Source organism: Miniopterus schreibersii, assembly GCF_964146895.1.
Source record: "Miniopterus schreibersii genome assembly, chromosome: 1".
Taxonomy (NCBI): domain Eukaryota; kingdom Metazoa; phylum Chordata; class Mammalia; order Chiroptera; family Miniopteridae; genus Miniopterus; species Miniopterus schreibersii.
This window is the reverse complement of record NC_138101.1, coordinates 170082408-170108804: the sequence shown is the minus strand read 5'-3', so window position 1 is coordinate 170108804 and position 26397 is coordinate 170082408. Positions and strand designations below refer to the sequence as shown.

The 26397-nt window shown below is 37.0% G+C and overlaps 2 protein-coding genes across 4 annotated transcripts; one reads left to right on the top strand and one right to left on the bottom strand.

The window, feature by feature from the left end:
* Positions 1-3034: 3034 nt before the first annotated feature.
* On the bottom strand, positions 3035-24234 carry NAA30 (N-alpha-acetyltransferase 30, NatC catalytic subunit). Of its 3 annotated transcripts, none has more exons than XM_081139489.1 (5): positions 24107-24234; positions 23079-23838; positions 18111-18234; positions 15601-15656; positions 3035-6490 (listed from the first exon to the last, which is right to left on the bottom strand). In XM_081139489.1, the coding sequence occupies exons 2-5, from the start codon at positions 23835-23837 to the stop codon at positions 6353-6355; spliced, it is 1077 nt and encodes a 358-aa protein (XP_080995615.1). In that variant the 5' UTR covers position 23838; positions 24107-24234; the 3' UTR covers positions 3035-6352. The 3 variants fall into 3 exon arrangements, with proteins under 3 accessions (XP_080995615.1, XP_080995617.1, XP_080995616.1); XM_081139491.1 differs by having other exon boundaries at positions 23301-23838; positions 24107-24226; XM_081139490.1 differs by having other exon boundaries at positions 4690-6490; positions 15601-15669; positions 24107-24188.
* On the top strand, positions 23420-26187 carry LOC308558204 (uncharacterized protein). Its single transcript, XM_081139522.1, has 2 exons — positions 23420-24250; positions 25458-26187. The coding sequence occupies exons 1-2, from the start codon at positions 23870-23872 to the stop codon at positions 25788-25790; spliced, it is 714 nt and encodes a 237-aa protein (XP_080995648.1). The 5' UTR covers positions 23420-23869; the 3' UTR covers positions 25791-26187.
* Positions 26188-26397: the final 210 nt, after the last annotated feature.

Genomic DNA, 26397 nt, shown 5'->3' with positions numbered 1-26397 from the left:
TATATATATTAGTAATAGTTATCATTTATTATTTCCTCTGTACTAGGCTACTAGGTACTGTTAATGTGATTTACATAAATTATGTCATTCATTTTTACAATAAGCTTACCAGGTAGTTATCACTAAAGGCTGGGGATAGGTTAAAACACTTGCCCAGTATCATCAGGATGGAAACAAACCCTTTGAATGTTCATTATCCGTTCCAAATATGAAGAAAATAATTACAATAACTCAGACACAATGCTAACATCTATAACGATATACTTCATTTCCAAATTACCATAAACTATCAGGTAGGTTTGGCCAAAGACAAGGTTGAAATCAGTTTACATTTACCTAGTTAAGTCAGTACTTGGTGGACTTACAATTTTTATTTGCATTCACAATAAAATCAAGTATAATGCTAGCTGACTGTGTAAAGAGTCACTATTTACAACCACAATTGGAAGGGAGGTAGCAAAGTTTAAAGGCAGCAGGTTTAGCTTTAAGACAGCAGGTTCAGCCTCCTTAAAATGATGAATCATCATGTACAATCATGGAAGTCTGACCCTAAAAATGACAGTGATCAATCCCCTATATGTTAGGGCATTTAGTACTGAATAGTTCATAAACATACATAAAATTTAGGAATTACTTTATATCAGCTTGCAAAAGTTTTATGCAATTGTGGATTGTAGTATAGAATAGTTCCTTAAAATTGTTTCAGCAATGGTTTCTTAATAGAACTACTGCATTCCTAAAAACACATGCATTTTTACAAATTATAACCAATGACATTAATGAAACAATTGAAGATTACTTTCCTCTGGAAAAATATTTAAACCCTAGGAAATAAAACTTCTCAAGAATGTCTATTTAAGGAGCAAACATTTTTTCTTGTTAGTGCAACCTGCTGGCTTTTTAAAAGGGCTTCTTTGGCATGAAAGTAAAACATAGGAGACATAGAAATCTTTGTAGTTGTAAATGAACAAATGAGGGCACATACTTCCTAGAAGGAACACAAATCTCACTAAATAAGAATGTTTGCTGAAAAAGAAACCTCAGTCAAGGGGACCAGAAAAGGCTATGATGTTTTTAAGAAATTTCAAATTGTTTGACCATGTAACAAATCCCGTAATAAATGTCTTTATACAATTTCTTTAAAAGCCAGGTCCTTCCCCTAGCATATGGTGTTTTATTTACAAAAACATACATACAGATTCTCAGGAAATTGAGGTATTAGAAAATTGAGAATAGTCATACAGCAAAGAGGTAGTCATGAAAATCCATAACTAAAAATGAGCTTATTTCTTAGCACTTTAAAAACCTTACATTATAACCCCTGCATGCACCGTTTACATTTTTTAGATAGATTTTGGCACTTGGGTGGTCGGTCATTCCTTGGTCTTTTTCATATGCAGATTAAATACTGATTGATCTCAACAGAACTTGTGCTGTGTGTGAGTTCTTTCACCAGCTGTGCTAGCAGGCTGTATCAAGTCTGGCACTCCCATCCCCACACTCCTGTGCTTTTGATGTACCATTTACTAGATGACCGGCTAGAATCAAAGGTGACACACCATGGCCAGAGAACAAAATAAAATTAACCTGGTTCTCTCAGAAACAAAAACATTTGCCTTTGCATCCACATGATCAATCTTCCAGGATTTAAAAAATAAGTATAAATATGATATTCTTCCATATTCTAATATAACCACTAGTAATGAGAAACCAACCTCAGAGGTGAAAAGATTTCAATTCATCTTAAAATAAGAAATTACTATGTCCAACTATGTAATATATTTTAATGCTGAAGATATGACAGTCTCAACAGAAACCAACTTTTGGCACTTGAATCTGTGCATCTCTGCAACTCAAAGAACTTACAAATAATAAAAACTGGAAAAGGCTACTTTCCTCAGAAGTACTACATAACAGAGCCAGGGAGAGAGGTGGTGTCAGTCAGATACTGTATTAATGAAATAGACTGTCAGCATAAATAGTGCAGCTATACTCTTTTGCTCAGAGGCGATTTTCAACCATGATCCTTGTGTTTCGTATTTCAATAGTATGGTCTTAAAAATCATATTCAAAACATGCTTTCCTCAGCTTTTACTGCTTAAATATTATCTAAAGCTATGCTATACAATACAGTAGCCACTAGTGACATGTAGCTATTTCAATTCCAATTAATTAAAATAAAAAATTCAGTTCTTCATGCTAGCCACTGTTTAGGGGCTCAGTAGCTACATTACTGGAGGCTAGCATATTGGAGAACACAAAGAACATTCACATCGCCATAAAAAGTGCTATTAGACAGCGTCGATCTGAAGAAAGTGCAGTGTGCCATATGCTTCTGAGACTTTTCAAACTGTTTTAAAAGTTGTTTAAAAGTATCACTATATTTCTGGGCAACAGGTTAATACTGACCTCTGTTCATAGGTGTGAAAGAACAGTATCAACTTTCTGGTCCTTATTTAGACAATGTATGAAGTATTTAAAGTGCCACATAAGGCCCAAGTAAAACACAAACTCAGATATTTTCAAAACATGACTATAAAAGAAAAAATTGAAGATTTGGTATGCATGATAAAATTTAGCAGTCATGATCAAAACAGATCTTTTCCACTAATGTCCATAAATCCTGATAATGAAAACATACATAAACACCATTTAAAGCTTCTCACAAGAATGGGGCAAAAGGCCCTTTATATAATGTTCTATTTTATTTTGGTGTCTTGGTAAGGGTAAAAAAAATTACTTAAGTACAAACAAAAATCAGAAATTTTGAAATAAAAGCTGCCTTAGAAATAAACGGCTATGAAACAAGGACATAAAAACAGTTTTTGGTTTAATATACTCACTTGTATTGATATCTGGTATATGCGTTGACTAACTTTGAATACTTTTAGGAAACTTAAAGTTCATGTTATTTTCTAATTTACTTTGTTAGAACACAAAGTGGAGATAAAAACTGTATGTCACTTCTTCCAAATAACTGAAATGGGAGGCAGGAAGTGGGGAACAGATTCGATTGCTTGAGGTTTTTTCTAAGTAAGTAAAACAACTCAATCATAAAATGCACACAGCTGGATCTAAAAGAAAAATGCAAACACAACGTAACCATACTTTATTTGACTGCATCTTATTTAGACAGCTTGCACATTTCAAATCCCATTAAATCTCTCTCTCCAAAAGGATACGGGACAATAGAAGAAAATTATGCAGCAATATCCAGTCATCAAATAGCAGTCCAATATTTTGAGATACACGTGATATTTTATAGATACTCAAACTCATATCTGACGTCAATATAATTTATGGTTATGTTTTTACAAACCTGAAAGCCCTGTAACATTTTAGCACTCAATTTTAGTGATGTCACGGTGCACTGAAAAATAACTGATGCACTACCAATTTGCTTTTATCTATGCTCCTGAAAAGTGATGAATTTCATGATTTTTAGACACCATAATATACACATCCAGTCTTATACATGTCAGCCAATACCATAAGACAGGGCAAGGTAAAGTTAAAACATGTGACAAACAAACTCCTTTACACAGATTTGTCAAGCAAGTGGAGAGGGTAATTTGGGGAAGAGGCAGAAAATACTAAAACCAAATTTTTAATAGTAATTTTTTTCTTTCTTTTTTTAATTTTGCTGGCTTCAACTTCAAAAACTACTCTCTGGTTTCTGATCTGTGGATTTCTCTTTAGTTTTATTTTAACATAAGAAGAATTATAATCAGTCCACACATCAAAAATGGTAGTATACCCGTTAGCTTCTTCAATACTAACATACATAGCTTCATGGTAGCATGTATAAAAAATGTTCAGCAGTATCAACTGCCAAACCAGTGTCAGTGGATAGCACAGTCAGTCTTAAAGAGGCAGCACCCCTTCAAAAGAAAGTTGCACCAATTTTGCTCAGTTTTAGCCAAGTGAACTCACTCTTATCAATTTTAAATGGAATTGTTTTAAGATTATGTGGGAAAAATAAAAGCCCGATATCAAAAAGTAAATTAATGCTCTTTCAACTGGAATAGAGACTTAGTTCTGGTGCTGGGTTATCATCCTAGAGGTTAAAATTTTAGTCTACTTAAGTGAACAATTTTTGCATACCCAATTAAAGACATAAAGTAGACAGTTATTCAACATAAACCACCAATATGGCAACCATATGTCTTTTTAGTCACATGGCTATGGTCATATTTATAAACATCCAGTCAATTTGGCAAAGCTTGGTCAATTCTGAGGGAAAAGGTCAACAGTGATGGTTTCATTGACAACCTGTCAAAAAGATAATGGTTAAACTGAAAACCCAGCATGTATCTACTTTAGAACTGTCCCCATTAGTGAGTCAAGCAAATGTATGTACATCAACAACCATTACCTATGAACCAGCAAGTCAAATATAAAGTGGTGAGAGAAAATCTGATTATGTTAAGCACTGCACTGTTTTAGTTGTTTCCTCCATATTAAAAAATGACAGAAGCATCAGAATGATTGGCAATCCTCTAAGTGCTAGAGCCCAAATGAAGTTTGACCAAAAACATACTCAAAATGGCTAGCTGAAAAGCTGAGTATTGTGCAGTCATATTTTTAATGTAACCAGTATTCTGCCCATTAAGTTTTCAAGAGCAATATAAAATGGAAAAAGTTTTCTTTAATAATAAGGAACTATAAATGATCCCACCAGCAGAAAGATTTTATTTCACCAAATCTGTGTATCTTTATTTTAAAAGTATTTGTTACCGTGTTCACTTTCAAGACATTACACTGAGCAAAGAGCAGCTTTCCTTTAAAAATAAAAAAAAAGGACAACAAACTTTCCTGAAAGGGGGCTTTTACCAACTGTTAATGGAGGTAGGGTTTAAAAAAATACAGTAATCATAGTCATAAAATAAAATTCAAACCAAATCCTAGAGCAGAAGTAAAGCATAGCCAAATGAAAGAAAACATAGGTTCCTATAAAACATTTTTCACAGAGAATGAATCTTTTTTTTTTCATGGGTTCCTAGGTTTTCCAGTTAAATAAATTATCCATCACAGATTTCCTGATTCAATGGAAAGCAATTAACTTTAATTTTGTTACAGTGCACAGACTGGCCAAAACACGATGTAACTAATGAACATGGTGATGGCTATTGAAAACCCATAAGAACTCATTCCAAAAAAAGTTTCCATTTCTCCCTGCTGTTTTTCTAGGAACTAAACAAAGCTCCCCCAAGTGTTTGCTCAAATAAGTGGAAATAAAATCAGTTTAAATTGATACAATGCACCTTAAAATTTATTTCCAAGACCAAGAACCAAAAGTGAAACATTTTAAGAAATGAAAGCAATGTGAATCCTAATCAAGTGGGAAAAAAGTTCCAACTACATTGTAAAAGCTGTTCTTCACAGCTTAGCAATAATTTTGATTAAATAAAATCATATCAGTTTACATTAATTTTCTATTCTTTTCCAAATATTCCCTCACTCTCAAAAAAAAAGTGCATCCAAAACCCAGCAATTACCGGCTCCATCAACTTTTCTCATCCCCTTTGGAGCCATTTTTCAAAGACTTTCCGAGTAGATTCAACTTCTTACTGTAAAGTAAACCACTCTGTCACTCACCTGGAAAAAGTATCCAAATTATAAAAATCTGAAATAATTTATTATCAAATTTAGAATTTAAATTAAAAAAAAAAAACCCACAAGTTTGCTTGCAAAGGCCTTAAAAAAAGAAAAGGAAAAGGTAGCATGCATTAAAAAACTAGAGATGAAGACAAATATACTTATCTACACAGGCACTGGCAGACGCAATTTAATTGTTATCTTTACTCATTGTAAGACACAACCAATCCTAAAATTTTTTCATTCACTAATCACTGAGGTACCAATATTCAAGAATGGAAAATTTAATATTGAAAAAAATAAAACCTAAAATTGAAGCTTTTCCCCCCACCCCCTTCAAAAAACTATGGCAGGTTTCATGTGAAATGTTAGTATACTTAAATTTTTACAATCTACATTGGCTTTTTTTTAAGGAACAAAAATCATGTTCCACTTACTGGTTCTGTGGTAAATTGATCACTGTGTAAATAACATTGTCAGCAGACTGTAAATCAACAAACAAATCTTGGCTATCAACTGGCACATCTTGTTGGTACCAAAAAAACTCTTTAAATTTAAAACAATCTCTTTTAATTCAGAACAAATGCGCCATGCCAAAGTGCAACAAATATTGTGCGACACTCAATGAGACACTGACAGATAAGAACTGCATGGAAATTACTAAATCCACCTGGCAAAGCAATTCTGTACAAATTGCATTGCATGCAAAGGTCGATTCCGTGTGGTTGGAAAGTTGTTCCTTGATGTCAGTTTCTCAACGCAGCCACAATTTAAGTCGCAGTGCATCAACTCCATTTAAATAGTATCTGAAAAGCCTCTTATCTCGAACAAAACCAAGATTTTCATAAAGTTTCAAAGCAGACTTATTCGTTATTTCTGTTTCCAAAACAACCTTTGAAAAATAAGAAAAACTAAGTTAGAATGTTATATATTTGAAACTAATTTATAATTTCATAATGACAAATCACTTACAATTAGATCAAATATTTTTTAAAAAATACTATATTTAACTGTTTTAAAATTGATGGCAAAATAATAATTATTAACGATATACAGAAAAACACACATAAAAATAGTAATCAAAATTTTAACAATAATTCCCTTTTGGGGCAAAAGAAGTGGAAACACTGAGACATGTTTTGTTCTAATGATTTTTGTGATATTTAGAATTTTTAGTAATGAGAATATATGATTCACACTAAAACAAAGAAATTATTTCCCTGTGGATAATAGTTGTGAGACAAAAAGATAAAAAAAAAAAAAAAAAAATCAATGGCTAAAGAAAATAAACCAGTATTTCAAAGTATTCAGATTAACCTCTATCCAACTCCTATATTTTCACTAATTTGTCATCATTCATCCTGATGACAATTACCACACTTGTCTAAAGTCTAGACCAGAGTCTGCAAACTACAGCCCTTGGGTAAAATGTGCCCGCTGTCTATTTTTGTAAATAAAGTTTTATTGGAACACAGCAAAGCCCATTTGTTTACCTGAGGTCTATGGCTGCTTTCTCAATTTACAAAGACATAATCGAGTAGTTGCACCAGAGACCTATGATCTGCAAAGCCTAAAATATTTACTATCTGGCCTTTTGCAGAGAAAATTTGCTGAACCTAGACCAAAGGTACCCAAACTTTAGTGTACCTAGAGGGCTTGTTAAAAGAGATTGCTGAACCCCACCCCCAAAGTTTCTAAGTAGGTTTGGGGTGGGGCCCAAGAATCTGTATTTTTTTAAATTGCCAGATGATGCTGATGATGCTGGTCAGGGGAATAAATAATGAGAACCATTATCTAGACATTATAAATACCAATGTTTTAAACAGAGAAACACACAAAGCATTATGGTCTTTCTGGGTCTCTTTTCATATTACTGAACCAATGGCCCTGATGATGAACTGATACTTTTGAATATTATGTGATTTTCTTTCCTTAATTTATTTTACCTTCCTCTACCAAAACATCCTTTATCCCACCCTCCCAACTTTTATATTTGTAGGTCTATTTGCTTTTCTATTGATTCTAAACCTACCACATTGAGAGTTATCAACACAGTGAGCTATGTTTATTGTCAAGAAGTGATAACCCTCAGGAGTAGGATAAAAAGGGCAAAATATAATTAAAAAGAGGCCCAAGTGAAGCCTTTGAGTATCTTCCTATTCCAACTCAAACTATCAAAAAAATCTGACAAGAATTCAAGCAAAAGATGAAAATAATAGAGAAAAAGACTGTACCCCAACTCATTATATCCAAAACTGAAATTATGATTAACCCCTCCTCCATAATTCTGTATGTCAGTAACAAGATCTTCATCCCACCAATGCCTCAAACCTGAAACCTATGAGTCATCTTAGAACCTTTTTCCTCTCCACCCCCATACATATGTCCAAACACTGGGTATTTCAATTTTCTCTCTTAAATATTTCTCAAACTGATGCTCTTCTTTCTATTCCCATTGGTACTACTCTAGTCCAAGCTGCCATCAACTTTCACTGTAAGTACAAGAGCCTCCTAACTCAAAAGGTCTCCCATTCTCTAAGTAGTGTGATGCTCTTGTTAATTCCCTGCTTGTTCTCAAGATAAAGTCCATAAGTTAACCTAAAGAGATGTAAAAGGCCCATCAAATTTGGCCTCTACCTACCTTGCCAACTCTGTCTCTCCCCTTGCTCTCCACGATCAACACTAAACTTTCCATTTCTGGAATCCACGAGATCTTTCCTGCCTAAGCTGTTTTCTCTACGTAGAAGAATGCTCTTTCTTCCGTCCTTGCTTATGGACTTAGCTTGTCACTTCCAGACTGATTAGAGTACAGTGGTACCTTGGTTTTCAAACGTCTCCATTGACGAACATTTCGGTTTACGAACACCGTAAACCTGGAAACGCTTGTTTTCGAACACGCCTCAGAAATTGAACATGCCACACAGATTCCCCAGAGTGCAACATCCTGAGGCCTAGTTGTCGGCTGTTGATCCCTCAGTTTTCGAACGTTTCAGAAGTCAAATGGTCTTCCAGAACAGATTACATTCGAAAACCGAGGTACCACTGTATATCCCTTTCCTTTATACAACCCCACAGCACTCTGCACTGCTCCTTATTCAACCGCAGTTTCACTTAACATTTGACGAGTACGTCATCTCTCCTAGCTGGGGAGCCCAACAATGGCTGTGATCATGGGTACCTCCTTCACAGCTGTTTCCTCTGCACCTAACACACTGCCTGACACATAGAAGTCTCTTAAATATTTGTTAATTATGTATGTTCTCAGCACCTTTATTATATTACATAAATATTAAACAAACAAAAGTACTATCGAGCTTGTAAATGACCAGAGTACTTAAAGAGAAAGCACTATCTTAAGACAATTACCTATGCAATTAAGTCATAAAAGCAAATCGCATACTAAATACAAACTTTTATAAGATCTAAAGAACAAGTAATAGTTCAGGATCAAGAGAAAATTTTCCTAAAAAGGCCTGAAATAACAGTTGTATAGTAAACACACTGGTTTAAGATAAGACTAAAAACTCATATCTCTCAGCTTTTTAAAAAGCAGAATTTAATTTTTAGTAATGTATACCACCCAACACTCCAGTCTGGTCAATACAAGTTTACAGTTTTGAATAATTCTCTTGGGTAATTCCTAGAATTCTGTTTTAGGCCAGTGCCTAATTACAGCTAAAATGTAAAATCAAAACAATTAATATAAGAAGCAATAAAGCTGCAACAACACAAAACTAGGAACTGATTTCACAGAAATAAAAAGGACAATTAAAAAAAAAAAAAGCTGATATTTATCAAAGGCTTACTAAATGCCATGTTAAGCATTTTACATGCATTATGTCACTTTGCATGCATTTGTCATTGTTATTTTCACAATAACCCTATAAATATTATTACCTCCAGTTTACAAATGAACGACACTCAAGGCCAGTCTCTAAATCTAAACTAGAGCTTAATAGTAGTCACTCTTCTATACCTCCCCCGATTGTTTTCCAAAGTAAAAACAATGAAGCAAATAGGAGTTCTAACTTACTTAAGAAACGATGAAGGAGAAAGTCCATGTTCATTAATATTTGGCAATCTAAAATATTCAAAACATCTGAGGCTAACTACAGCTACGTAAATACACACTTGAGGTTTTGAATGACATCGAAAAAAATTACACAAAGGGCTAACTTTTATTAACATAAAGATTCTCTCGGCACATTCACAATTTCTAAAAAAAGAGATCATGTATTATTTGACTCAACAGAAAATGCTAAAAAAAAAAAATACTTTTTAATACTTAATCACTTATATTCTTGTATTAAAAGAGAATCTGGGTTTATACTGAAAATTCACTATAAAACTATTCTTTTAGTACACATCATGGGAGTATTACATAGGAAGCCAAAGGGTAATATGGTTATTTTGGTTCTAAAGAAACTTGGCAAAGTTGAATTCTCCTTAACAGAAAAAAAGGATTACAGCGAAGTTCCACAGATTCTCTTAGCAACAAACCATTGTTAGAATAAGCCAAACCATTAGTTAAGAAAGCCCTTCTTAATATTATAGGCTGGAAGCTCCTAGGGATAGGATAGGATTGTTCACTACTAGAACCTAAGCACTAGCACATTGTCTGGCACCTCACAGGCTACTTACACTGATATTGCTGAATGAACACCTTTACTGCTCTTCATTACATCCCTTTAAGATCAGAATTACCATCACACTGCACAAAGAGAAACTATAAAAAATGACTTGCCTACAATCACACAACTATACTGGCAGAAGACAGATCTGGAAGCCAAGCTTCTTATACCCAGCTCTTTAATTAGGCTAAAGTACTCAACAAAAAATCCTTACAGCTTAAATAATTCCATTTTACTCTGTTCTTTACCTAGCAGCCTCAGTCTCGTAGCCAAAATATGTTTTCAGTTAAACTAAAAATGTTAGGCATATAATTACTAAACACAAAAGCCTTAAAAGTCATCTTGTACATAATCGTAAGATGTATGTTATTTTGTTTACATGTAACAGGTTTATTATAGGTTATTTAAATAGGCCACTGTTGGTGGGAATGTAAATGTGCACAGCCTTTATGGGAAACAATATGGAAGTTCCTAAAAAAAATTAAAAATAGAATTATTATTTGATCCAGCAATCCCACTTCTGGGTATATATATCCAAAGAAACTGAAATCAGGATCTCAAAGAGATATCTGCACCCCCTGTCCATGACAGCATTATTCACAATAGCTAAGATATGAAAACAACATAAGTGTCCATCAAGAAATGAAAGGAGCCTGGCAGGGCATGGTTCAGCAGTTGAGCATCGACCTAGGATCCAGCCGATCGAGGTTCGATTCCCGGTCAGGGCACATGCCCGGGATGCAGGCTCGATCCCCAGTCAGGGGCATGCAGGAGGCAGCCGATCACTGACTCTCTCATCACTGATGTTTCTATCTCTCTCTCCCTCTCCTTTCCTCTCTCTGAAATCAATAAAGATATATTTTTTAAAAAAGAAAAAAAAGAAATGAAAGGATAAGGGAAAAGTGGCATATATAAAATGGAATACTTTTTAGCCTTTAAAAAAAAAATCCTGCCATTGTGTCAACATGAATGAACCTAGAGAACATTATGGAAAGTGAAATTCGTCAGACACAAAAAGGCAAATATTGCATAATCTCACTGATATGTGGAAACTAAAATGGTCAAACTCATAGAAGCAGAGAGCAAAATGATAGTTTTCAGGAGCTGAGGGGAGGGGAAAACGGGAAGATGTTGGTCAACCAAAAATGTTTTAAGGTCACATACTGCACATTTACATTCCATTAAGAAGTTTTGACTCCAAAGTACTCTCATCATCATATAAGTTAGTACCAAATATTAATAACATGGTAACCATACCTTACTTAAGTCTAAAAATGATTTTGAAATTTAAATTTCCAGAGATGTGATTTCAAAGACTACAGCTTAAAAAGTAAAACATTGTTGATCATGCTGATCAGTCACCTGTCCCATTCAAAATTATTTTATAAAAAGTACATAAAATTAAATGGCCACCATGTGGGTTCATTATTTTAGCTACACAAGTCCTACTTTAAAAATCACAGTTTAGAAAACTCACTCATGCTCTTTGTATGTGTTTTTCTTACTATTTCCCCTACTGTAAAACACAAACCCAAGATACTTGTTCTAGTAGCCATAACAAGTTTGTCACCTAGAACATGGGGCATAATCAAATGTAAGCCAGATCAGCAACATGGGCAAAGTATTTCTTATTCATGAAGCAACAAATCCACTTGTTTCTTCTTTTAATGCTGGTAACTTTCTAGTCAGCTCCAAATATATAAAAACAAAAAAGACCTTTAGCTAAGCTGCTTTAACATGTCTAATTCTGATATAAAAAGTTAGGAAAGTCATACTAAGGCGAAATAAAAGTATCTTTTGCCTTAGGAGAGTATATCATTATTATCTGGGCATAAACATAATCTACACTTCAACTCTGCGATTACTAACTTTGGTTTAATTTACTCTGAATTTATCTTTAAATGAAAAGTGGCAACCAAGAGCAATATAAACATGACTCAAGGTCACAAATTCTGCAAACAGAATAGAAAGTAAAAACTGACCAAATGTGCATGCTAAGTCTTCACAAAAATTTCCAAATGTATCTGTTGATAGGATCATATATTTGAAAATATCTATTTTTGTAAGAATTTAAAAAATAGCAGCACAACCTAATTAGTAGAAAATGAAATTTAAAACCCTTCTCTAATGTCTTTCTGATAATATGTCAAAATTCCTTAACACTTTAAAAGAATGGAAGGTTAGTCTAAGTTAATGAAAGTAAAATCACAGGTCGGTTGTTTTATAATATATATATTTCTTTCTTTTTTTAAAAAAGGAATCTTTGCTTTCCTCAGTGGTTAAGACACAGACTCTGTACAAGTAAATTTAAGCCAAGTACAGTAGACCCCCCCCCCGATCCACAGGGGCTGTTCCAAGACCTCTAGTGGATGCCAGAAACCACAGATAGTGCCAAACCCTACATATACTATGATTTTTCCTATACATACATATCTATGACAAAGTTTAATTTATAAATTAGGCAATTTCACAGGTAGAAGATTCATTCTTATTATAGATCTTAGCAACCTCAACATACAATTTTTTCTTTCCTTAGGTTGAAAGATTTCACCTTTTCACTTAACAGAAGCACTTTTTGGCTTCTTTTTGGCATCTCCAATTTACCAGCATCACCACTCTTGCACTTTGGGGCCATTATTAAGTAAAATAAGAGTTATTTGCACACAGGCACTACAATACTGCAACAGTCAATCTGATAACCACGATGGCTACTAAGTGACTCAGGTGCGTAACATACACAGCATGCACACGCTGGAAAAAAGGAATGATTCAGATGGAGCAATACAACAACATCGGAGATTTCATCGTGCTACTCAGAACCACTGGCAATTTAAAACTTGTGAATTGTTTACTTCTGGAATTTCCCATTTAATATTTTCCGATCACAGTTGACCACAGGTAACTGTGGAACTGCAGACAAGTGGGGATTACTACATTACAGAAAGGGAAGTCAAAAAAACCTGAGAAGGTGCAGTTGATTCTATCCAGAACGGTTAAAGAAAATTTAAAGAGGTTGATATTTTAGTCAGGCATTAAACACTAAGAAGTATTTTAATAAGCAGAGGAGGAGGAAGAAGCTCCTGGGTCAAGCAAATCCATCAGTGGGAAAGTAGTTCCAATGGAGCGGAGGGGAAGAACCCAATGGGATGAAATGGCAATATAAAGAAGTGGAACCAACAAATAACTACTATCAAAAAGTAGAAGGAAAAGGGGAATAGAAAAGTTTGTTGCTTATATGGTTTAAAACTCAAAGAAAGGGAGAATAAAACCCTTATAAAGAGTAAACAAGAGTTCTATCCCTTCATACAGCAAACCCTTTATCCGAACAATGTGGGACACAGATAACCAATGTTTTTAAACCATGGAAGAGGTCGATAATTCAGAGGCAGAGCTCTTCAAACTGTAAAAAGCATCTATTTAAAACCATACAACTGGAGTAAGTTCATGGAACAATTCCCATTTCAGTCTAAGATTAAGTACCACTCACTGCTTCAAAAGTAAGAAAAAGAGATCAGAATTAGGTTTTAGGCCTAATGAAAAGAATATTTCTACAATAAAATATATCACTAATTTTAGGATTTAGCCTTGAGACAAAAACAATATAACCAAAATCTCCATATCATTCCTCCAAACTTTCAAAGAGAAACCAATACTATTTAAACATTTGATCAGTTAAGTGAAGCATGTTTCACAGGTAGTGACTAGAATTCAGAAAAGGCTTAACTGTAAGGAACATAATACTCCCTGCTCACAGCATCCCTGTTCACTGGAAACCACTCTACTCAGTAGCAGCAGAGGATCAAAACGTGGTCTTATCATGCCAAAAACTCCTCCAAACTGTTACCCTTTTACAAAGTCTGACATTCTTCTTCATGAGCTGTCTAAGCCAGTGTGGCTATGGTCCAAACACATAGACATACTCATAAATGTATGCAAGTTTTAGTTACCAGCCATGTAAATTATCAAGGTCACTGTACCTTTTACTTTTTTATATTAAAAGCTGCAAACAATATGAGATCCTCCACCATGTGTAATTATCTTATTTGGAGTAAAATTAAATATCGTTAAATCCCAGGACTTCTCTGTGCTGCCCAGTATGTCTGTAGGCCTTCTCATACAACCACCATTTAGTGTGATGTGTCAGAATACAAACTAATGTAAACCAGAAGCATGAGAATAGTCTGCAATAAATCTCTATATTCTGACATGGAAATGTGTTCATGATATCGTTAAATGGAAAAAGTATTACAGAATAATAATTATGATTTCATTTGTATAAAAAAGTATTACATATTTGCATATAGGTGTGCTTAGAAAATGGGAGGATGCATATTGATAGATGAATAGTAGCTATAAGTGAAAAGATGAAGAGTTGAAGAGCATGAAGACAGTGAAAGGGACTTCATACCAAAACACACACACACATACACATACACACACAATGGTTAATTGTTGTGTCTAGATTTTGTACAAAAAAGACAAACTTAAAGAAAAAAAAATAACCAAGTCAAGTTACTTACTAAGGTCAGTCTGTTGGGGGGGAAAAAAATTACCCAATTTCTAGTATTTTGTGAACTCTCTAAGGCACATTTGCCCTCCAATAATAAAGACAACTGTCACTTGTATTATTCATAAAGTGAATAATACATAAAAATGCAACTTTGTTCCTTCTTAGTCATCATTTCTACACAGATATCTATACTTCCCCTTACTTATACTCATTCTCACCCAAATTACTTAATAGTAAATCTTAACATTCCCAACCATCACCATTATTTATTGAGCACCCACCATGTTTAAAGCCCAGTGCTATGGCACACAAAAAAATTATATCTGCCATAAGGCCTTATGAAAAAGTTGAAAAGAGATGCTCTGAGGTTAATACATAGATAGCTCTAGGTTGAAAAAGTAGTTGTCTTCACACCCCCTGCCCCAAGCCTTATCATTATTTAATGCTGAGAGATATTTTTCAAGTGTGAAATGTCCTTCATATGAGCTGACAGTTGGCCCATTTTTTTTTTAATTTTATTTAGAGAGAAACTAAGGCTAATATGTAGGTTATAAGAGCTATCTTAAATAACTGATAACAAATCCTCTGAATAGCAATTCCTCTGAATACTATTTATTTACTGAAAATGTCTAAGATTTCACCTTCACATTTTGACACAAAACAAATTTTAGCTCCCATTATCACCTTAAAATTTGTTCTAGATCAAAATTCATGTGCTTAAAAAATACATAATTTCACTACGAGTTGCATTTGTACATTAACAGTTTGCTATAAAATCTGCAGTACAATTATTATGGGACATTTATAAAAATACACAGTAGAAAACTGCCTAAAAAGGTCTTAAACATTTAAAAGACTTACCTCATCACAGTCTCCTTCAACCATGGCATATATAGCTTTCTTAACCAAGTTAGTACCTAGAATATAGATCTGAGTATTAATGAAGGAAAAATGTTATTAGTTTCTTAAAGATACCTAAATCATAACATCATAACAGGCATAGAAACATCAAATGCTTAGTTCTACCTTGAAAGCAGATACACAGATTATCTCAAATTGAGAAAAATTTTAGATTTAAAATGAAAGGCCAAGCCTGGCCAGCGTGGCTTGGCAGTTGAGCATCGATCTACGATCCAGGAGATGGCGGTTATATTCCTGATCAGGGAACATGCTGGGGTTGCAGCCTCAGTCTCCAGTGGGAGGGCATACAGGCGGCAGCCAATCAATGACTCTCTCATCATTGATGTTTCTATCTCTCTCTCTCCCTCTCCCTTCCTCTCTCTGAAATCAATAAAGACATATTTAAAAAAAATAAAATAAATAAAATGAGAGGCCAAGAGAACCTACACATTGATTGCAGTGTAAGTTTTCTCTTGAAAGACTTAAGTCCTGATATATTTCTTTTTCTCGGGTATAATTATTTGCTCCAAGCAGGAGTTTCTGCTATTTTGTTTGAAGGTAAACAGGAAAAAAGAAAAAGGGGAGATATAACATAGCTGAGCAACCCAAGAACTTCTTGAATTGGCCAGAACTCACTGCCTATGACCCTTGGACCAATCTTGCCAAAGATCACACCAGAATTGCTGTGACCCAAAGTAGGCCCAAGACACGGGGTTGGTTCCTACAAACTTTATAGTGAGCCTGGGCACAATGAAGTGTGGCACTCCCATATGATGTGAGTGGCGTGTCTGCAAATGCCTAACAAAATGTATCCTAGTTTAGGGTCAGGTATATTTGATACATGAACGGGAAGACAACTGCAAAATGTGATTTTAAGAAAGAAATCCAAATTTTATAAGAAATCTCTTCATTCTCAAAACATGAGCAAACGTGTATTAAGTGGGCCAAACAAAATGCCTGAGGGCTAGGATGCAACCCTCAAGCCACCGGCTTCTGCCCTCTTAAACAGCCAAATTGCCTACCATTTATCAGCTCTTTTTAATGCATCCAAGTCTCACAGTTGGCTTATATAACAAGCCTGATTCATTAAAAATCTTAGTGGTAAACTATAACACTGTAAGTTGGCTAAACCTAATGTATTAAGTAAACCTGTTCTTTGTGATTTCTCATGATATCTAAGGTTGTGTCTTAAACTGAGCAATAACACTAATAGTTGAGAAAAAACTACAAGTGACAAAACTGCTGGTAATTAAATACTGGTACAGGCATCAAATGTTCTTTCATGAATACTAACTTAGTTTCAGTACATCCCAGAATTTGACACACCCAGACAAGTTCATGTCAACTTGCTCTTCCATCTTAAAGAGCCAGCAGGTCCCAAACACTAGGACAGGCTTCCATCACAGTTGCCTGGGAAAGCTTTAGCCCTGCTTCCAACAAAACAAACGAGATTCTCAGGGGGAGGGGCCTACGTATTTGTTTTTTAACCACCCAGATGACTCTAATGACCATTTTAAGATTAACTGAAAAATGCCAAGAAAGAGATGATTGGGAATAGTAAGAATTTCCTTTCATGGTCTTCCCTGAATTGTTAATATGATGTTTGATGACTAGTACTAAATAATGGCAACAATTTCTCCACAATTTTGCCTTGATTGAGGTCCACTTAACCCAAGTATAGACAGCTGGTTGAGGGCTATGATCAAGTGCCCTGATAATGCTATAAAAAGCTACAGTACTTAGTATAATGCAAAGCATTCTGAACATAATAAAAAAACCCAAACATGTGGAGGTAAAAAATGGTCACCTTCCCCGGCCACTGTGGCTCAGTGGTTGAGCGTCAACCCATGACCCAGGAGATGACAGTTCAATTCCCAGTCAGGGCACATGCCTGGGTTGCGGGCTTGACCCCCATTAGGGGGCATGCAGGAGGCAGCCAATCAATGACTCTCTCATCATTGATGTTTCTCTCTCTCTCTCTCCTTTCTTCTCTATGAAATCAATAAAAACATATTTTTTAAAAAAAGTGGTCACCTGCTACTTATTAAAAAGATAACCTATCAAACAACTTTTTTAAATAAAAACATTTTGGCCCCCTGGCCAGTATGGGTCAGCTGGTTGAACATCATCCCTTGCACCGAAAAGTTGGCAGTTTGAATCCTGGTCAGGGCACATGATAGAGTTTCGAAGTTTCGAGCTTGATCCTTGGTGGGGGGCATGCAGGAGGCAGCAGATCAATGTTATACTCTCACTTCGATGTTTCTCTCCCTTCCTCTCTCCCTCTCAAAAAAAAAAAAAAAAACTTTAAAAAAAAAAAAGCATTTTGGAAATATTTTAAGTAAAACCAATCTTAATTTTCTTCCCTTAGCATCACGCTCATTTCTACATATTTACATTTAAGTCTTTTGCTTCAACATACAAAAAAGAAAAATAACTTATGCATTCTTTTAGTGACAAAATATTTTTCTTACCAATGCCATTTCTCCTGTATTTGGAATCCACGGCTAACATGGCTATATAACCTCTGCGGAACATCTTTTTGTGCATATCCAACTTGCAAACGATGGCACCTACACACTCTTCCCCTACCATGGCCTTAAAAATAAACAGATAGTTATGAAGAACATAATGCCACCAAGTACTGCACCCAAGGAAACAGCAACCAACCACTGGTCACCATTTTCGAGGCAGAAAGAGATGATGAGAATTTTAGCAAGAGAGCAAAAGTTTCAGAAATCTAAGTCCCAAAGCTCCTACAAATATTCTAGTTTTAAAATCTTTCACCATTCTTTAGAACATGAATTTCTTATACTTACTATCAAAGCATAGGGGGAAAAAGCAATATTCCACAAGTAAACATTCAAGTGCTTCATTAAAGGTCTCTAATTATAATTAGCTTTATAAGAGATTTATAATTATAATTATTTGTGATAAAGACCTACATATTTAAGACTTGGGAAGGAGAAATATGTGAAAACAGTTTTTTAAAGAAAAAGTCTATTCATTAGTATATGATAAAATATTGTGAAACTTGCTTATTGACAGAGTACAATAACTTTAATTATAATAAAGCTTTAGTGAAAGGTGTGACAATATTTATACTTCAACAGTAGAGTTAAATTTTGATCAGGAAAAAAATGTAAAAGATTTTCAGAAAAAGGATTGTTTTAAGGTATTTCTTGGATCCTAACCAAGGGTTTTTTGTTATTGAGGTACTACAAAGATTACATATATGACGGTCTCATTTTTGGACACTCTTGACAGTGTGAGTCATTGTCATAAAGCTCATAATATAACTAGAACTCAAAATCACAGCTTTCCATTTAAACAAAAATGTACAGCTTTCCAGAGTAATTAAGATTTCCAATGTTACCACTGAAAATATGTTTTTCAAAAATTCTACCACTGATAAAAAGTTCTAGTAATACTGTATTCTGGTAAATATAAATAGGGCAATAGCTCCAATTGTTTAATGTGTCAGCCAGAAATAATTATTTGCTGTAAAGAGTCCTCATTTAAAAAATGAAAACTTCAAATTATCTCTTAATAAAATGAACTTTTCAGAAGAAACTATTTCAATAACAAAAACCAAAAATGGGTTTAAAAAAGTTAGTAAGAAAAGCCCGATTTAAACTTAATACCTATTTTAATTTAAATTTGTTGTATGATTGTTTTAGTCCATCATTCTAGAAACTGATTAAAAAGCCCTTTTTTTAAAAAAAACAAAAACTGTGGAGAAATCTTTTAGGCACAATAATTCTAATCCATTTCATGCAAACCTAAATTAGGTCAGAAAAATCCTTCTGAAGGAATATTAAATTCAACAATTCACACTAATTAACTTCTGGTTTATCACACAATCCAAAACTATTTGGGGCCATTTTCATTCATGATAAATCAATCTGGTGCTTTCAAAATCTTTTGAAAACTAAAATTTCTTTCTGTATTAAGACCTGAAATATATACGAAAGTTGCTTGGTTGAAAAATTCTGACAGCATTTTCCGATATAAAAACTCACTTCAAATACATGTGTGTGGTTATGTGCACGTGTACACGTCACAGAACAATGGTACATTAAAAAAAAAAATTGGACCTGGCCTCATTAGCTAGGGAAAATGGAAATCTACATAAACCTACGAAACAAAACTATAGTATAGCTACTCTTTGACGTGAATGAACCATCCAAAAGAGGAAAAATTTAAAACCACTATATACAATACAGCTGGACAACACTTTCAAATTAGATAGGAATTTCAAACAAATCTTTGTCCTTTGACCAAGGAAGTAACAAGCAAACAAAGTATATTAGTTCCCTCTTGGACTAAATTGATTTCTTCCTAATTAAGAATCTGTAGGAGCAAGAATCGAGTTGTACATAATATCACTTAAAAATAAAAGACCAATATATAATACATTATTATTAACAAGATGTTGGTAGTGAGGAAGGCCAATGCTAGCTTTTTACTGGTAAACTGATAAATATACACTTATAAGAATAACTAAACTGTCAATTTTTCCAAATAAAAGCTTCTGCACATACATTTGGAACTCATACTATTAAGTGTGTTCTTTTGTCAGATGGGAACCGAAAAATTCCTGGCAAGATTAAGACTTAACTCTAAAAGCCAAAGGCTTATCAATTTATAGTACATGAAAAATATAAATCATGTGAAAGAGATTCCCAAATCCCAGATCACTACAAATAGGAAAGAAGCACTTCCAGAGGAAGCCGGAAAGTTAAATTTAGAACAAACAAATGGAAGTACTATACATTACTGGTAATAAGTTTAAGAAGTTCGAAAACACACCAACAGAAAATACCATGAACTGAAAAGAGGTAGTGAGAAATTAGTTAAGTACAGAGTAAGTGACAGTGTCCCATTTGAATAGTACTCTCCTTTCAAGTTACATTTATTAGAAAGAATCATAAGAAACTGTCATTTTGCCCTGGCCAGGTGGCTCAGTTGACTGGAGCATCATCCTTACACCAAAAGGTTTCGGGTTTGATTCCCGGTCAGTACACACACCTAGGTTGTGGGTTCATTCCCCAGTTGGGGCATGTTCAGGAGGAAACAACTGATGTTTCTATCACATGGGTGTCTCTCTCTCTCTAAAAATCAATAAAAACATATCCTCCAGTGAGGATTAAAAAAAGAAAAAAAGAAAAGAAACTGTCATTTCTGTTAGTCAAATATGGTCAAGTATAGGCAATTTTTTAAGGTTCAACCCCATATATTCCATTTGATCCACTACAGGTTACTCATGGAAACCAGGAATATTTTGGAGGCTTCTAATCACTTGAGATTGATGTTTGTAAGGACATCTGTCCCTTGATGAAGTATAACTTCGTAACATAATGATCTTCACTGAATGGGTCAAAGGTATGTTATTTTTCACACTATTTCCATTAGGCCAGGAGACCTGGGTTCTAGTTTTACCTGCCTGCCACTAACTATCTAGAGGTTTAAACATTTTAAAGTCACTGGTCCTTAATTGTTTTTGTTAAGAAAATTAAGTTGAGTTAGATTATCTCTAGGATCCCTTACAGTTCTAAAATGATATGATTTAAAATAAATATGCACATTTATATTTGTTTTAAAGTCATTCTGATGGGAAATTCAAAATTTTAAAATGCCAAAATGGCCTCTAATTGTTTAGCTATTGTTTTATGTTCCATACCATTAGATTCATACTTATACTAGTAAATCTTATTGGTCAACCACTTGTTCATATTTCAATTTCTAGATATTCAGAATTCAATGTTAAACTGACTTTCAAGGGCTGAAGTACAAATTAACTGGTGAATTGGGAGAAGTTTCTATAAAATCAAAACTAAGGTTTACTAATTTTAAGTTTATCAGAGTCTAAAACGGCAGAGAAGTTGAGAGAGGCCTAGGTGATATAACTCAAAATTGACTAAATATCATATACAGGGTTTTAGTTGTTTGTATGGAAAATAATACAATAATTAGTAAGTAATACAATAATAAACTGTTTCACGTACTCACAACTGTAAACCTACTTTTACCCATCCCCATATATACTATTTTCTGAAGTTAACAAAAATATACTATTTCAATTTAAAGTGTGACTCAATTGTATGCTTCTGTGGGTTAATTTACAGTTAAGTCAATCTACAATGTTTAGCAATTACAATGGCATTTGATATGACATTTATAATAGTGCCAAAAGAATAATTTTCCCATTTTGATATAATAGTTAGAATCCTATGAGGAGTTTGTAAAATATAAAATAGTTCCCACAGTTAAAAAGACTAAACTTAAGTTCAGTAAAGTGAACACAGAAAATAGCAGAACTACCATCATTTACAATACTGAGGATATATTTTCAGATTATCACTAGGCTACAGAATGAAAAAGATGATTTCTGAAGTATTGTTAAAACATCTTGCAGGGAATTACCAAGTGCAACTAAATCAATGTTGAAACAATAAATAATAGTAGTGGCTTTTCCCTTTACAAATCACAAAATACTCTTTAAAAGCATGTTGCCTTTCCGAAAAATTCAATGGAAACAACATGCTTGTGAGTACATAATATAAGTGAAAGATTTCAAACGGGGTGAAATTGGTCAATATAATTGGAAAGAAACTATTGGTACTGCGAGTACTACATCAAGTTTTAAAAAACTGTTCAGCTTATTTGTGCCCCAGTCTTTTTTGCTTACATATAAATAAAAATTTTGTCAATTATACTTCACACAGGCCAGTGTTACTACAAGTATTTAGGCATATCTATGACGTTTCTTTAAAAAAAAAAAAATTAAGTTAGTAACAATTTCACACTTAGTTTCCTACATTTCACAAAAGGGTATTTTGTTCAAATTTCAGTTTTTCAGCCACCAGAAGTGTTAGTAGTGCCTTCTGCAATCAAGCACCTGGCTACAACTGTTAATTGTACTGTTGAAGTAAAAGGAAACAATCTCCATAATTACAGAATATGCTTGTAAGATTTAATTCTCCAATGTGGCCACAGCAAGTTTACTGACAATCATGTTCACCAAAACATGTTTATGCACACACTCTTCCCTGATTATAGCTGTAATTAAGAGATTAATAAGGTCTGCATCCGAACAGAATCATGTTCAAATTAAATGATTGCAAAGCACTTTGAGGATGAGGGAGGGTAATTAAAGAGGTTAAACATTATTATAAGCTAATGCAAACAGGATATAAGACCCCCAACACACAACGTACAGGCTTGCTGCATTTACATCAGTATCAAGTTAACCCAGATCATGAATTCTTACCTTCAAAAGTTTCAACAAATACCTAGGAGCGAGTACACGCACTTTATATCACGCAGCGCACTATGAAATGCAGGATAGATCCACTGCCACTCTCTTCCCTCACACTCCCTGCCCTGCAAGGCCTGGATCTCTCTGCTGGGTTCACCCTCTTTCCATTCCATCCACTTACCAAGAAACACAGCTGTGGCCAGTTGTGGATAAAATATCTATAGGTATAAATGGAGTAGGGTTCAGACAGATCTTTGGTGATCAGTCTCATGATATCGGGCATTTGTAGCTCGGATTCATATCGGACATAACGTATCGTCCGATCCTCCCCAGGCTCAACCTCCCTGCCTGAGGGGCTTCTTAAACTGCAGCCGGCGGTCAGGGATGAAGACAGCAGCCGCACCTGCTCGTCTTCCTCCTCCTCCTGCTCGGTGCCCTCCGCCAGTCCATTGCGGGCCGCCGCGGGACCGCTCGCCGACGCTGCCTCTGCGGGGCTGGGGAGCGCAGTTCTTGCAATGCTGGGGAGGCAGTGAGGGGGGCTCTCGCCCGAGCGTACCCCGGCTCCTTTTGTTGCAGTCGCTCTGGGGCCCCCGTCTGGGGTGGCCGTGGTCGCCTCAGCCGCGCTTAAAACCTTGCTCTTGAGAGAGGCGGCCGCCCGGAGGTGCCGCAGTTCGGGGCTAATCAATCCGTTGAGCTGCTGCTGCTCCTGCGGCGGCTGAGGGCACCGGAGGCACGGATGCCCCTTGGCCGCCACCGTCGCCTCGCCGCCCGCCGGACTCCTGCCGCCGCCGCCTTCGTGCTCCTCGTCGTCCTCCTCGTCCTCGCTGCAGCAGGCGAGGGCGGCCCCCGCCGGGAAGGGACAGCGGGGCTCAGCCACCGCCGAGGCCGGAGGTGCCGGGGGTGGGAGGAGGCTGCTAGGCCCAGGCGGTACCTCCGCCATCCTAGAGGCGACACAAACCGAGAGGGGAAGCCATGAGACCCGGCCGACGAGCGCGCAGCAAGGGGGGCGGCGGGGGTCGGCGGAGGTGGGGGAAACAAAGGCAGAAACCGTTTCTCACCGAGGTGCCCCCCAATTCCGCGGCGCCCCCCCCCTCCGCTCACGCTCTTCAGCGCCGCCCAGCTGCTCAGCCGGCCACCGTCCCCGTCCGCCCGGGCCCATCCGCCAGCCCTGTCACCGCTGCCCCTCCCCGTCCCCTCCGCGAGGCTCACCCGGCACAGGTCCCCGCCGCCACTGCCGGCACTCCTCTTTCTCCTCAGCCGCCGCCGCCGCCTCCTTCGCCGCCGCGGCCGCCTCCGCCACCAAGGCTCACACTCAGCCGCCGTCGCCGTAAAGCGCCTCTGCTGTTACCCCGGGTAAAGTTTCCTGGGCCTGGCTTTACGACACTTCCCTGCCTGCCGGCTGCCGGGGCCAAGGGAAAGGGGCGTGGAGGGAGGTGACCTGTGGAGGGGCGGGGACGGAGGTGTCTACTGCGGGTTGCGGGGGAGGCGCGTGCTAGTGGGCGGGGCTGCGGGGCTGCGGGGCTGCGGGGCTGCGGGGCTGCGGGGCTGCGGGGCTGCGGGGCTGCGGGGCTGCGGGGCTGCGGGGCTGCGGGGCTGCGAAGTTGCTGAAGGCTGTGAAGTAACTTACGCCCAGCCCACTCTCTCGGCTTTGGGGCTGCTTCGCCCGCGGCATTTGCACCGCGGGGCCCGCAGGGGTGGGCCAGCCGGGCGCTCCCCGTTGCAAGCCCGCCGCCCCTCCGGAGCTGCCGCAAAGCCAGCCCGCTGCGGGCCTGTCGACCCTGCTATATCCAGGACCCCTCAAAATGCGTTTCCTCAGCTGTGTCTCGCTTTAACGTTTGCCTGACGGCGACAGGCGCAAGGGGGAGGGCGGAGGGGTACCCAGGATCTTAAACGTGGAACAAATCGGGAGAAAATCGAAAAGGAGAGGAAGTTAAAATGCGAATTAAGTTTAGCCTTTGCTCCTTTAAGGCAGGAGAAGGCTGGCAGGTAGGATAGCCCCTGTAAGGATAGCCCCTTCACCCCGGCCAGAAAAATTGGAGGTAAACGTGACTAACAGGTGTTGGGCTGCAGCAAGCACGCCTGGGGAAGAGGCAGGATGGAAGAAAGTGACAACTAAAAACACGTTTCAATGTATCGTAGAAATCTGCACTTGAAATCTACATTTGGTGTAATAAAATGTAATCTTATTAACCAATATCACCCCAATAAATTTAATTTTTTAAAAAGTAAAGAAAAAAAATCAATGAAAGCATGCCCTCCGGTGAGGATTTAAGAAAGGAAAGGAAGAAAGGAAGGGGGAGGAAGGGAAGGAGAGGGAGAGAGGAGGGGGAAAAAGGGAAGAAGGAAAACCACCCCCGCGAGGGGCCTGGCGTGGCTCAGCTGTTGAGCGTGGACCTAGGACCCAGGAGATCCCGGTTGGGTTCCGGTTCCGGTCGGGGCACACGCCGGGTTGCGGGCTGGATCCCCAAGTCGGGCGCGTCCAGGAGGCAGCCGATCAATGACGACTCTCTCATCATTGATGTTTCTATCTCTCTCTCCCTCTCCGTTCCCCTCTCTGCAGTCAATGAAGATATATAAAAAAGAAAAGGAAAACCACAGTCCTAAAGTTGTGACACGAGTTGTATGGCAGGGCCAGAGCCGCGGGGTAAGAGCTGTCGTAGCCGCCTCCCCGCGGATTGTGCGCCCAAGTGCCCGCAGCAAGGACGGGACCGCAGCGCCCGGAGCGCGCGTGGCTCGCTCGCTCCGCTCTAGTTCACAGCCGACGATTTTCAGCAAATCTGCTCTAAGAGGAACGCTGGTGGTGCAACTCACCGGAACACGGAGCAAACTTTTTAAACAAGTAATTTGTAGAGCTGGTCAGGTGGGCAGCAGATGGATGTTTTTAGGGATATAATTCTATGACTGATAATGTTTACAAGTTGTTGCCTGTAAAAAGTGGTATGCACTGAGCAGAGCTGCTGTTAGATACAATTGTGAGGGTCCCTGTCGCTAAAGATGTTAAGGGGAAATGATCAATTTACATATAAAAGTTTAACTTAAACTGATTCAAAATAATAAAATGTGTTACTATATGCCAGACACTGTTCTAAGTATCTTATATGTATTAATTAGCTCATTTATAGGCCTCTATAAAAACTCATTTATAGGTTTTTATAGAAATGCTGATATTTGTGCACATATAGATATGGAAACATTTATTTCAGCCTTGTTTGTAATAGGAAAAAATAATTCCAAACCACCTAAGTATCAATACAGGAATGACTAAATAAAGTTATGATATGTAAATACTGTAGAATAATACTATTCATTGTTGTTGTTTAAAACATTGAAATAGATATATAGTACTCTTCCAGTTACTCTGGATGCATTGCAAATTACCCCCACAACATAGTGGTATAAAAAAACCATGTTTATTATGCTCAGATTCTGTGGGTCAGGAATTCAGACAGCACAGCAGGAATGACTTGAAGGCAGAGAAAGAGAATCATCTGAAAACTTTT

Bases quoted from the DNA above. Each gene is read 5' to 3' on its own strand.
- NAA30 (XM_081139489.1), bottom strand. From the start codon at position 23,837: ATGGCGGAGGTACCGCCTGGGCCTAGCAGCCTCCTCCCACCCCCGGCA. The intron at 18,235-23,078 runs GTAAGTGGATGG...TTTATTTTTAAG, and splicing joins GGCCACAGCTGTGTTTCTTG to GCCATGGTAGGGGAAGAGTG. The intron at 15,657-18,110 runs GTAAGAAAAATA...TCTATATTCTAG, and splicing joins ATACAGGAGAAATGGCATTG to GTACTAACTTGGTTAAGAAA.
- LOC308558204 (XM_081139522.1), top strand. From the start codon at position 23,870: ATGAGACCCGGCCGACGAGCGCGCAGCAAGGGGGGCGGCGGGGGTCGG. The intron at 24,251-25,457 runs GTAAAGTTTCCT...CCCTCTCTGCAG, and splicing joins CGCCTCTGCTGTTACCCCGG to TCAATGAAGATATATAAAAA.